At 48.7% G+C, this 12,467-nt stretch overlaps 1 protein-coding gene across 1 annotated transcript; it reads right to left on the bottom strand.

Moving 5' to 3' along the window:
* Positions 1-5,418: 5,418 nt before the first annotated feature.
* On the bottom strand, positions 5,419-12,079 carry SERTM2 (serine rich and transmembrane domain containing 2). The gene is made up of 3 exons (XM_029067280.2): positions 11,764-12,079; positions 9,579-9,657; positions 5,419-7,463 (listed from the first exon to the last, which is right to left on the bottom strand). Exon 3 carries the CDS (start codon positions 6,687-6,689, stop codon positions 6,417-6,419), a length of 273 nt encoding a protein of 90 aa, XP_028923113.1. The 5' UTR covers positions 6,690-7,463; positions 9,579-9,657; positions 11,764-12,079; the 3' UTR covers positions 5,419-6,416.
* Between the last annotated feature and the right edge of the window lie 388 nt (positions 12,080-12,467).

Genomic DNA, 12,467 nt, shown 5'->3' with positions numbered 1-12,467 from the left:
CCCTTGCCCACATCCTGCCTCTGGCCTGGAATACACTCCCTCCTCAAATCTGAGAGTGACTCTCCCCCCACCATTAAAAGGTATCGGCTCTATCCCAGATTGCTACATGCCAGCCCGGGCTATCCTTTACATTCATGTGGCATCACGTCCAGCTTGGGGATGGGCTGGGTGTGGAGTTATTTATTTTTTTTAAGTGGTATTTGTTAAGCACTTTCTATGTGCCGGGTATGTACTTAGCACTTGGGTAGATAGAATATAATTAGGTTGGACACAGTCTGTGTTCCACATGGGGCTCAAAGTCTTAATCTCCATTTTACAGATGAGGGAACTGAAACACAGAGAAGCCCAAGGTCTCACAGCAGACAAGAGGCAGAGACAGGATTAGAACTCAGGTCCTCTGACTCCCAAGCCCATGCTCTGTCTGCTAGGCCACACTGCTTCTCACTGATGTCACAGCAGTGTGTTCTGTCAGGTAGTTTAATGAAGGATAATGGCTCATGAAGGCAGGATCTAGATAGTTTTTCCTTCAGGGGAGAAGTTGACAGGGACGGTATTTCCACCGTCAAGACGGTGGGTGGGATTAGTTGCCCCACATATTCCCTGCTCGGTGGTTGCTCTTTTTATTTTTTTCTGCTCCGGTCCTTCTAGCGATGCAGAGGGCGACTCTAATATTTGGATACAGTTGTTCTGCCGTGCCAGGAGATCTCCAATGTATGAGTGAAGGATATGAGAGCTCAGGACCCTCTAGCAACTGAATAGCAGTTATTTTCTTCCCCAAGAGGGAGGTGTTCTAGTCCCTGGGGGCCATTGCGAGATCGTGTTAAAAACAACCTCACTTGGAATCATCCCCTAATCGCCTCTGAATATTACAGACCCGAACAGGGAGCTGATAACCCCTGCTCTGTCTCTACCTCTGTGAATTACAGCTGCAGATTCTCTCTCGGTGGAGGGTGGAGGAGAACCTACAATATATTCTTAGCAGCAGAACAAGTACTGGGATAGTATGCTGAGCCCCTGGGGGACCAGGCTGCCCTCCCACAGTGAAGGGGAAGCAGGTTGATGTTTTTGTTTCTGTTTCTGTCCCGGAGCCTGTTATCTCGAGTATCTCGAGATAGTAGAGACCGCCAGGACAAGGACCCGAAACCCCCAAAAAAAGTTCTTCAAAATTTTGCTGGTTTGAAAGTGGGAAGAAAAGAGAAGCCAGGAAAGTAGACTAAGGAATAAGGAAGCTATCTGAAACCCAGTGAGTCCATATTTATTTCACAATTTCCTGGGACCAAAAGCCCAAAGGAGCAGAGATCCCTTCCATGCCTTCTGCTGTCACTAAGAATAATAATGTTGGTATTTGTTAAGCGCTTACTATGTGCCGAGCACTGTTCTAAGCGCTGGGGTAGACACGGGGAATCAGGTTGTCCCACGTGGGGCTCACAGTCTTAATCCCCATTTTACAGATGAGGTAACTGAGGCCCCGAGAAGTTAAGTGACTTGCCCAAAGTCACACAGCTGACAAGTGGCCGAGCTGGGATTCGAACCCATGACCTCTGACTCCAAAGCCCATGCTCTTTCCACTGAGCCACGCTGCTTCTCTAACCAACCGGGTGCCCAGGGCGGGTAGAAGTCCCCGGGTGTGTTAACCAGGGTCCAGTCCTCCTAACAGGGCACACTTCTGTTCTCTCGAGAAACACCTCTTTTAAGACAAGAGCCTATTCTACTCCATCCCCAAACCCTTCCCTAGACTAAAAAAAAAAATTCAGAATCTAAGGGAAAGGCAGAAACGGGATGAGGTAGGGAATGTGTCTGTTTGTTGTTTTATTGTACTCTCCCAAGCCCTTAGGACAGTGCTCTGCACACAGTAAGGGCTCAGTAAATGTGAGTGAATGAATGAATGAAAGAAACATGTTCAGCTGAATCCATCGGGACCTCTTCGGAGCTCCATCAAGCAAGGGCAGGTGGGGAACAAAGTTCAATTTTGGAGATTTTGTGAGGTGGCATGCAGGCTGGCAGATACAGCCAGAGTGTGCCAGTAACCTTTGCATTCAATTGGGCATATTACGTTTATCTTTTATTTAAAGAGCCAGCTCTGGATGGCTACCAAACGGAGATGAATTGACACCATGGCCTTCGTACCTGTTGTGTCGATGCTTTGGAGCAGTGAATTGAAATGGAGCCGGCCGGAAGCTTCAGACCCTCCATCTCTCATACTGTCAGTGGGAATGTGATTTCATTTAATTTGCTAGAAACTTAAACAGTATTTACAGTAAGTTTGTGATGCTCAAAATCAATTTCCTCCGGAGAAGATAAAATATCTCGAATCATTAAGATCCAAGAGCGGCTTCAGTGAACCTCCTTTTCTGTTTTTACTGGATCAGGGGGGTTTTCATGTTGCTAATTTCAGATAACCTGTGGTGCTGGGGGAGGGGTGGTGTATGTGTGTGTGTTTGTTTCTTTTTGGGTTGATGCTCAGTGAAAGTCGGTATCCCCTGGGGCCAGTTGTGATGAAAGAGGGTAGTTGTTTTCCAGACGAGCAATCTCCTAATAAATTAGGAATCCTCAACCAAGCCAGAGATGAAGAAACATGTCTACTCTCATGAGACCATAATCCTTAGCGGGTACTTTCCAAATGGTCATGAAAAGGAGAGTTGGCAAGTCCTTTTGGGGCAAGGAAACATTTCACTTGGAATACTGCTGCATCGCACTATCCCAAGTGATGGACACATTACTTAGCTCAGTAAAGACAAAGAAGGATGGAATGGTAAGGGTAACAGAAGGAAAACATATTATTAATAATAATAATAATGTTGGTATTTGTTAAGCGCTTACTATGTGCCAAACACTGTTCTAAGTGCTGGGGTAAATACAGGTAATCAGATTGTCCCACGTGGAGCTCACAGTCTTCACCCCCATTTTACAGAGGAGGTAACTGAGAAGTTAAGTGACTTGCCCAAAGTCACACAGCTGACAGGCGGCAGAGCCGGGAACAGAAGTTTCCCTTGCCCTACTCCAAGGCCATTAGGAGCCAGTTAACCAGCTTCTTAAGTAAGACGGTCAGTTCACTCTCACTACAGGTGATGGAAAGGTGCTCCTTCTACTCGTGGTTGAGGTGGCAGGGCTCGGTGAGCCAAATCCAAAGCCAGGTGGCCCCATTGAAGAGCCCAAGGATCTCACGGGTCGCCCAGGGTCTGTTTGAACCTCAGGGGATGTGTGGTGTGTGCTAGGCAGTCCACAGCAGCTAAGAATAACCAGGATCCCTTCAGTTATCTAGCTATTGCTTTGTTTTCCAATGGAGCATTGGCAAAACAATAATTCTGGTATTTGTTAAACACTTACTGTGTGCCAGGCACTGTACTAAATAGTGGGGTGGATACAAGCACTGTCCCTGTCCCATGTGAGGCTCACAGTCTCAATCCCCATTTTAGAGATGGGGTAACTGTGGCACAGAGAAGTTAAATGACTTGCCCAAGGTCACACAGCAGTCAAGTGGGGGAACTGGGATTAGAACCCGTGTCTCTTTGACTCCCAGGCCTGTGCTCTAAACACTGTGCCGTGCTGCTCCTCTACTGCAAGGACAGCCAGGGCTTCCTGCCAGGAGATAGCATTTTACTTTCTCCTAGACTTTGAGTGTTCAGAGCCGCCTCTCTAGGCCTTGATATCCAGGTGACTCTCAGATATTGAAGCTCTTAAGTACCATAATAATAATAATTATTGTTCAGTGCTTACTACATACCAGGCTCTGTTCTATGCACTGGGCAAGATACCAGCTAATTGGAATGGATACTGTCCCTGTCCCACATGGGGCTCACACTCCTAATCCCCATTTTACAGAGGAGGGAACTGAGGCCCAGAGATGTGACTCGCTCAAGGTTACACAGCAGATACGTGGCGGAGCTGGGATTAGAAGCCAGGTCCTTCTGACTCCCAGGCCTGTGCTGTATCCACTAAGCCATACTGCTTCTCCTGCTAGTGTGAGGGGAGCAGGGGGGTGGACTCTCCTTCCTCCAGTGTTCTTCCAAGCTCTTACACTGATCACTTGCAACAGGGTCCGTCCCCAGACTCCACCAAGCCTGGGCACCTTCCTCTCTCACTCTGACAAGTTTTGGGGTCACCGCCTTCCATCACCCAACCGTGGCCCTAATCAGTCAGAGGAACTTAGTGCGAACGGAGGGGCAGGACACTATCCAAAGTGCTTGGGAGAGCCCAGTGCAACCGAGGTGGTAGACACGTTCCCTGCCCATAAGTCAATAGGAAGCAGCGCCGGGAGTCAGAAGGTCATGGGTTCTAATGTCACATGTCTGCGCTGTGATCTTGGGCAAGTCATTTTACTTCTCTAGGCCTCGGTTATCTCATGTAAAATGGGGCATAAGAGTGTGAGCCCTGTGTAGGACAGGGATTGTATCCAACCTGACTAACTTGAATCGACCCCTGTGCTGAGAAAAGTGCTTGTCACGTAGTAAGCGCTTAAGAAGTACCATTATTATTATCATTATTATAGAGGGAGAGAGAGATGTAAAAAGAGATCACAGATGGGCCCCGTGCCTGTTTGAGATTATCTCTTGTTTGGATTATCCAGGCCATGCTTTTCCTTAACCCAGACACTTGAGTGCCCGTAAGTCCATATGGGTCTGATGGGGCTGACTGGAAGGACAAAGACTGTAGACTGTAAACTCGTGGGCAAGGAACGTGTCTGTTCATTGTTCTCTTGTACTCTCCCAAGCACTCGGTACTGTGGCCTGCGCACTTTAAGCGCTCAATAAATACGATTGACTGACTGACAAAGGTGTCTCCCCATCTAGACTGTAAGCTGGTTATGGGCAGGGAAACTGCTAATTCTAGTCTAAGTCCCAAGCACTTAGTACAGGCTCTGCATAGAGTAAGCCCACAATAAATACCAGTGATTGTTTGCCTGGGTGCCAAACTTAGGCAAATATAACAGAAGACAGCACTCTTCCTTCCTGGAAAACCAGGAGTATGGGGAGGAAGTTTGATACCCCTGCTCATGGAGCACAGAGCAGTCATTACTGACTTGCCCTTAGATTTAGGGAAGAACAGTCACGGTGGGCTGACAGATGCACATAGTCAGGAGTGCCACTAATTTTAACTCAGCCTGTGGGGATTTTGTGCTTCCCAGCCCCTTGGAGAAGGGAGCGTTGTTAAATGCTTGATTATAAATGGGGAATGCCCTTGGGAGCTTCAACACCAAGCTGGCTATAAATTAGGCTAAATAAGGCCAACCCAAAGCAGCTCACCCAGAGCTGGGCAGAGGCCTAGTAGAGGGGAGTTTGGACCACTGGTGTGCAGCTTTGGCAATCCTCCAGACTGGTAGACTGGTCAGAGGAAGCAACCTGTGGGATTTAATGGACTCTTTTCCGAACTGAAGAGATGGATCCTAGTTGTAAGTAGGCAGTGAACCGACAGGATTAAGGCAGTCTACGATGACCGTTTTAATGAACATTGTGGCAAAAAATGGGTGATGAGCTCTCTTGGACAGCATTAAATGTGAAGCCTAAAATGCAGGTCTCTGTTTTTGAGCATCTATGTGATGCGCTTGGCTATTGTAAACAACTGAACTGATTCCATTGTGGTATTAGAAGAGGAAAAAATTGTTGAAGAGTCCTTGGAGGATGGTAGAGGGGAGGAGATCTGGTGGTCTGGCAGATAAAATAAACCATTCAAAGGGGTGATTTTCAGAGTGAGGACTTTGTCTTTTTCTGAGTTTTTTTTTTTCCAACACACCTCCTCTTTGGGTGCATTTTCCCCTTGGAATGGGATGACTTTTAGATGTTGCCGTCTGGGTGACCTTGGCATTTGAACCCGGTTTTTCTCTTGCTTTTGGCGGTTGTCTTCTTTCCAGGCATTTGGGACGGCACGACTGCCATCATCGACATTTTTCAGAGTCCAGGAGTAGTAATGACAGACATAAAATACCCATTTTTCTCTTCTCCGAAAGCTGCCTTCTGCACACTTCCTCTGAGTTCAAAAGCCCCTCTAGAGCGAGGCAGGTGGTTTAAGAGGAGCACGTCCCTCTTCCTTTTGTGCAAAAGCCTTGGGTTTCTCTCATTAACCTGATGGAGCTGGCTTCTTGCCGGCAGAGGTGTTTCTCAAGTAAACAGCTAATTAAAGGCTCAAGATCTAATCCCTTCCTTCAGTTCTCCTCAGCCCCTGAATGGGCCATGTGATTAATGCCTTCCTTTATACCCTGGGCTCCCCCGGACTCAGCGTCCCGCCTGCCAACCACCCGTAGATGCCTGTGGTCCGAAGCCTCGATGTCCCTGTTCCTGGGGAAACCTGGCCTCTCAGCCAGCTGCCAATTCCCATCTTCTTGGCAAGGGAAGAAGGAAGGGCTGAGCCCCAGCAGCAATCCCACCTGCCGTATCGGTTCATATAGAAAGATGAACAGTGTCGAAAACCTCAGCTCAACTCTAAGGGGTGGGGATCCCTCTTTGCATCTCGACATCGGTGAACTGGGGGACGTTCTCCGTGCTCTCGGTGGTGATGGGGGAGATGACGTGTTTGAGGCGGAGCAGCATGGTGAAGAGCAGGATGAGGAGGATGGCCAGGAGGCTCAGAAACAAGCCCACATACATGTACATGTTAGCATACTTATCCGAGGCAGCGTCCACTTCGGCCGCCAGCGTGGGGAAATGGGCCCGGCCTGTGAGGTTTCCACGGTACCTAAAATACACCTCGGTCATCCCTCCGGATTAGCAAGGAGGCCTGTTGGCTTCTTCTTTGGTTTTCCCCGGACGTCCAGCTGCTCTGCAGCTTGCTGCCCTCATCCGAGTCGCGATATAAGAAACTCCGAAGCCATGAGTTCATCTTCTTTGGAAGACAGTCCGTAGATCGAATCAGCGAAAACAGTGTTGGAGAAATAGTCAGGATCTGAATAGGCATCTGAAAAGCACGTAGATAGCTTGGAACCCACAGAACTCTCCCATCTCCTTTCCAAACTGACCATCTTCCAAGAAGGAACCCAAGGAAGCAGCTTCTTAATTGAAGCAATAATAATAATAACAGCAATTAGACTGTAGGCTCTTGAGAGGAGGAGACTGACCTCTCACATCTCTGGCCGGTGTCCAAGCACTTAGTACAACGCTCTGCACACAGTAAACGATCGGTGCTGCTGGTGATGACAATGTCAGTTAATGTATTTTTTCATGATGTCCCGTTATCTTTCCGTCAGAATACATAAAGTACCTGGGGACCCGTTTAGGATGCGAATCTTGACTCGACTAATTCTTTCTCACTGAGTCTTCCTCAAGAAGGAGGTTATGCCAGTTGGCACAGGAGAGGACATTTGGTCTGGAGGTTGTTTCCTTCTGAGGTCATAGGACGGCTCTTGCTCTCCAGCCCTCTTTAGAAAGCGCTCTCATCAAATCCGATGACTTCCGGGAGGTCAGCGATTCCAGGTCACCACTTCTCAACCGCCGAAAGTTCAGCCATCCAGGTTCATCCAACGTCTTGCCTTCCTGAAAACAAAAACCCAAATCACAGTCCGTTATTGAAAAGCAACCCTGAAATAATTGTCAGAGGTGACCTGACTAGGAAGTTTGAAAGGGGCTGAGTATGATACTAAGGAAAACTTAAACTTTTTTAAAATGGTATTTATTAAGCGCTTACTATGTGCCGGGCACTGTACTAAATTTTGGGATAGATAATAACCTGATTAGCTTGAATCTATCCCAAAACAGAATCGAGAGTACAGAATGCAAAAGGAAGTTAACTTTGCAAGATTAGCCCCTGGTACAACAGAAGAGAGAAGCTAGGGTCATTCTTAGGCAAATAGCCAGCATTATGTCTTATTAGAGACAGAGACAAGCTAAGGCATTTTCAGGACATCAATGTTTACAAAAGTGTTCCGGCCTGTGGTTGGACATAATTACCACCACAGGCATATGGGGATTTGAATACGTGTCCTTTCCGGTAAGAAGAACTCGGAATTGGTACAGGGCGTCAGGGCAAAACCGTGTCTCTGACGTAAGTGATTCAAGTCAACTGCTTCAGAACCCAAGTGGGGAAACACACATCACAGATTTCCCGCTGGACATGCAGCCCAGGAATGGCTGTGGGCAATTGGCTAGTATGTGGCTCGATCATAGGTAATAAAGTTAATACAAATAATAATTTTAGTATTTGTTAAGCACTTGCTATGTACCAAGCACTTTTCGAAACTTTAGGATAGATACAAGTAGTTCAGGTAGGACACAGCCCCTGTCCCACATGGGGTTCACAGTCTTAATCCCCATTTTACAGATGAGATAACTGAGGCCCAGAGAAGTGAACTGACTTACCCAAGGTCACATAGCAGACGTGGAGGAGCCGGGAGTAGAACCCAGCTCCTTCTGACTCCCAGGCTGGTGCTCCGTCCACTAGGCCACGGTGCTTCTCGTACTATGGAGCCAACAATATTTCCTACTTAGAGAAGCAGCGTGGCTCAGTGGAAGAGCCCGGGCTTGGGAGTCAGCCGTCATGGGTTCGAATCTCGGCTCTGCCACTTGTCAGCTGTGTGACTGTGGGCAAGTCACTTCACTTCTCTGTGCCTCAGTTCCATCATCTGTAAAATGGGGATGAAGTCCGTGAGCCTCACGTGGGGCAAGCTCATTCCCCTGTGATTTGGATCCTAGGCTCACACCTCCAGTCTAGGGCTATCTGAAGGACTCTGGGGGTCCTAACTGGCCTCCGGATCCCTGACTTGCTCTCCCTGCCATGCCATGTGGAGCCATCCCTTTGACAGGGGAAGCAGCGGGACACAGCAGATAGAGCTCAGGCCTGGGAGTCAGAAGGTCTTGGGTTCTAATCCTGGCTCCACCACCTGTCTGCTCTGTGACCTTGGGCAAGTTACTTCAGTTATCTGGGCCTCAGTTACCTCATCTGGAAAATGGGGATTGAGACTGTGATCCCGATATGGGACAGGGACTGTGTCCAACCCAATTTGCTTGTATCTACCCCTGTGCTTAGTATAGTGCCTGGCACAGAGTAAGCACTTTAATAATAATAATAGTAGATAATAATAATACCACAGTTATTATTATGACAGGCAGCCTTGAGCACCGACTCCCTACCCATGAGCTCCCCTTTTTCTGTACACTGACTCCCAACCTCATTTTGGAGCCAAGCAGAGTCTCTCTGCTACTCTCAAGCTCTTAGTCCAATGTTCTGCACACAGTAAGTGCTTGATAAATACTACTGATGGTTTGAGTGATGGGAAAGGGCACCTCTCTGGACCTCTGAATCGGGCATGCTGAAAAGTAGCATGGCCTTATGGTTAGAGCACGGGCCCAGGAGTCAGAAGGACCTGGGTTCTAATCCATTCTTTGCCACTTGTCCATGACCTTGTGCAAGTCACTTAACTTCTCTGGGCCTCAGTTATCTCATCTGTAAAATGGGGATTAAGACTGTGAGCCCTTAATGGGACAGGGACCGTGTCCAACCTGATTAGCTTGTACCTGCCCCAGTGTAATACTGTGCCTGGTACATAGCAGTTATCAAATACCATAAAGATAAAAAAGGAATCTCTGGATCCAGGAAACTAGAGAGAAAGGAAATAACTAGGAAACATCATCACGTAGAATAACGCCACTCACCCTTTTGATGGGAAGCGAGTTGGAATCACCAGCGGTTCATCTCCTCAGACTGTGAGCTCGTCCCTAGACTGTGAGCATGCTGTGGGCAGGGAATATGTCCGATGTTATGTTATACTCTCCCAAGCGCTTAGTAACACTACTCTGCACACAGTAAGCACTCAATAAATACTATTTAATGAGTGAATGAATGACAGATTGATGATGATGGCACTTGTTAAGCGCTTACTATGTGCAAAGCACTGTTCTAAGCGCTGGGGAGGATACAAGGTGATCAGATCGTCCCAGGTGGGGCTCACAGTCTTAATCCCCATTTTAACAGATGGGGTAACTGAGGCACAGAGAAGTGAAGTGACTTGTCCAAAGTCACACAGCTGACAAGCGGCGGAGTGGGGATTTGAGCCCATGACCTCTGACTTCCCAGCCCGGGCTCTTTCCACTGAGCCATGCTGAGAATCTGACTCGTTCCCTCTCTTACAGAGTGAAATAAGCACCTGAGGTATTTAGCTCTCTTCTGCCCGGCGGTGGAGCTTGGGAGGGCTATAGGGACTTCTTCCTCACTGAAAATACCCACATTCTCCTCCTGGAGCAGAAGGGAGAATTTGCTCCTTCCTTGAGGCAGGCTGAGCGATTCCTTTGGATCAATTCAAGATCTTTATAGAGATAAGTTGAAGGGAGAGACAGTGTTCCCCAGTGGTTTCAGCAGTTACGTTCTGTTTCTAGTGGATTTAGGCTTAGAATGATGAACCTCCTGTTATGTCTGCTGGATGATTCACACAAATGCCACACCATTATGAGCTGTGCAGAACAGTGTAAATGCTTTCTTTCCTAAGCACTTACTGTGTGTCAAGCAGTAAATTAGGTCTAACACAGTTCGTGTCCCTCATGGGGCTCACAGTCTAAGTAGGAGGGGCAACAGGTATCCCCTTGTTACAGTTGAAGAAACTGAGGCACAGAGAAGTGAAGTGACTTGTCCAAGGTCACACAGCAAGCAATTGGAAGAGCAGGAATTAAAACCCAGGTCCTTCCGACTCCCAGATCGTGCTGTCTCCAATAGGCCATGCTGCTTCTCTATTCTGTGTACGGCCCCCTTCTCGCTTCTCGCTTATTTAGGGTTCCCATCTGGGTTGTAGCTGAAATTTTTCCCAGAAGGTTTCCAAGCGGGCTGACCCAGGGTGTCTCGCTGCCCGGAAGATTCCCCTCTAAATGAGCTCAGAGGTCAGAACCCTCTGCCACTTGTCGGCTGTGTGACTGTGGGCAAGTCACTTAACTTCTCTGTGCCTCAGTTCCCTCATCTGTAAAATGGGGATTAAGACTGAGCCCCACGTGGGACAACCTGATTCCCCTATGTCTACCCCAGCGCTTCGAACAGTGCTCGGCACATAGTAAGCGCTTAACAAATACCAACGTTATTATTATTATTAACCCATCCAGAATAGATTTGGATTCCAGAGACCGAAATTCCAGACCAAAACCCTCAACAAAAACTTACTGAAAAAACAGGTGGAACAAAAAATCCCCCAGTCTGTGTGAAAGAGAGTTATGGAAAATAGATTGACAGGAGGGATGGGAAGCTACAGGTAAATATACGAAATACATTTATCTACTTCAGCACCATACACCAAGGACCATGACAAACCACTGCCTGGTCACCTCCTGGGGCGCAGCGTTATGGGAACTTAGAGCCCAGTACCCCCAAACCCATTCACAACAGGAGGGGAAACACACAGGATGCTGCAAATAGCCTACTTTTACTTCCCGAATCCGCTCAAGTTTTGAAAGCAATCCGAGTGTCTTCCAAATCTGCCAGCGGGGCTCAACTTCCAGGGCTGAAATGGCTCCAAAGAACCAGGAGGAAATATTGGTACAGCTGCCCCAGGGAGAAATTTAAAACCATCAATTTGGTTGTCACCTCCCCAACCAGGGGTAGCCCCCTCGGTTTGTCATCGGATTGTCCAGAAGTAGTACAAAGGACCGGCTTAGTGGATGGCGACAACCAACGTAACACCAACTTCTCCAACGGGGCCAAGGCTGGGTGGAGGCTGGGGTCCTAGCGAACGTCGCTCCAGCGGGCCTTGCCGAATCTCCCATTCCAGCCAGCCGCCTCTCACGCCTGCCGGGACACTGACCGAAAGCTCCCTCCGGCTCTCCGGGAGAAGAGCAGAAAGCACCGAAGGTGTCCTCTTACCTTCCGGAGCTTGCGGGACAGGTGAAGCCGGTTCCTGGGGTAGCCCCTCACCTCCTTGTGCCAATGGGCAGCTTGGTCAGCGAGGTCTCAGGAATGGGCAATATGGGAGAAAAGATTGCTCTCCTGGTGGGGCTTGTTTCCCCCTCACTGCCTGAGACTTTCACCTCGCTGAGCTTCTGCCTGCCGGTCACCTAGGCGGTTCCAGACGGAACCGTCAGACGCCCAACCCCGACGGGTTCCGAAGAGCCCAGCGTGTTGCAATCCAGGTGCTGGTCTGCTGCCCGGGGATGCCTGAACGGAAGCCGCCGGCCAGAGGACCGTCCCTGGCTCCGTCTTCCGTAGGCAAGAGCAAAGCGTGTGCAGGCAAGGAGCGATCCCGCTCCCCTTTGCCTCAGAGGGGAGGGGGGAGGGAGGGGAGGAGAGAAGGAAGGAGGGGTGGAGAGCGAGAGGGAGGGAAGAGAAGACAAGGAAAAAGAGGGAGAAAAGACAGAGAAGGAGAGGAGAAACGAGAAGCAAAGTTAGTGAAAGCTTTTTCTTTTAACTCCTTGGAGCCCCGGGGACGCCTCCGTAGGTCATGGTTTTGGAGAAGCATCCGTAGGCTTCATTTGAAGTAAGGTCGCTCAGTGGAAGGAGCACGGGCTTGGGAGTCAGAGGTCACGGGTTCTAATCCCAGCTCCACCACTTGTCAGCTGTGTGACTTTGGG

Source organism: Ornithorhynchus anatinus, chromosome 6 (assembly GCF_004115215.2).
Source record: "Ornithorhynchus anatinus isolate Pmale09 chromosome 6, mOrnAna1.pri.v4, whole genome shotgun sequence".
In the NCBI taxonomy this organism is placed as follows: domain Eukaryota; kingdom Metazoa; phylum Chordata; class Mammalia; order Monotremata; family Ornithorhynchidae; genus Ornithorhynchus; species Ornithorhynchus anatinus.
The sequence above is the reverse complement of the archived record's forward strand: the minus strand, read 5'-3'. Positions and strand labels throughout refer to the sequence as shown.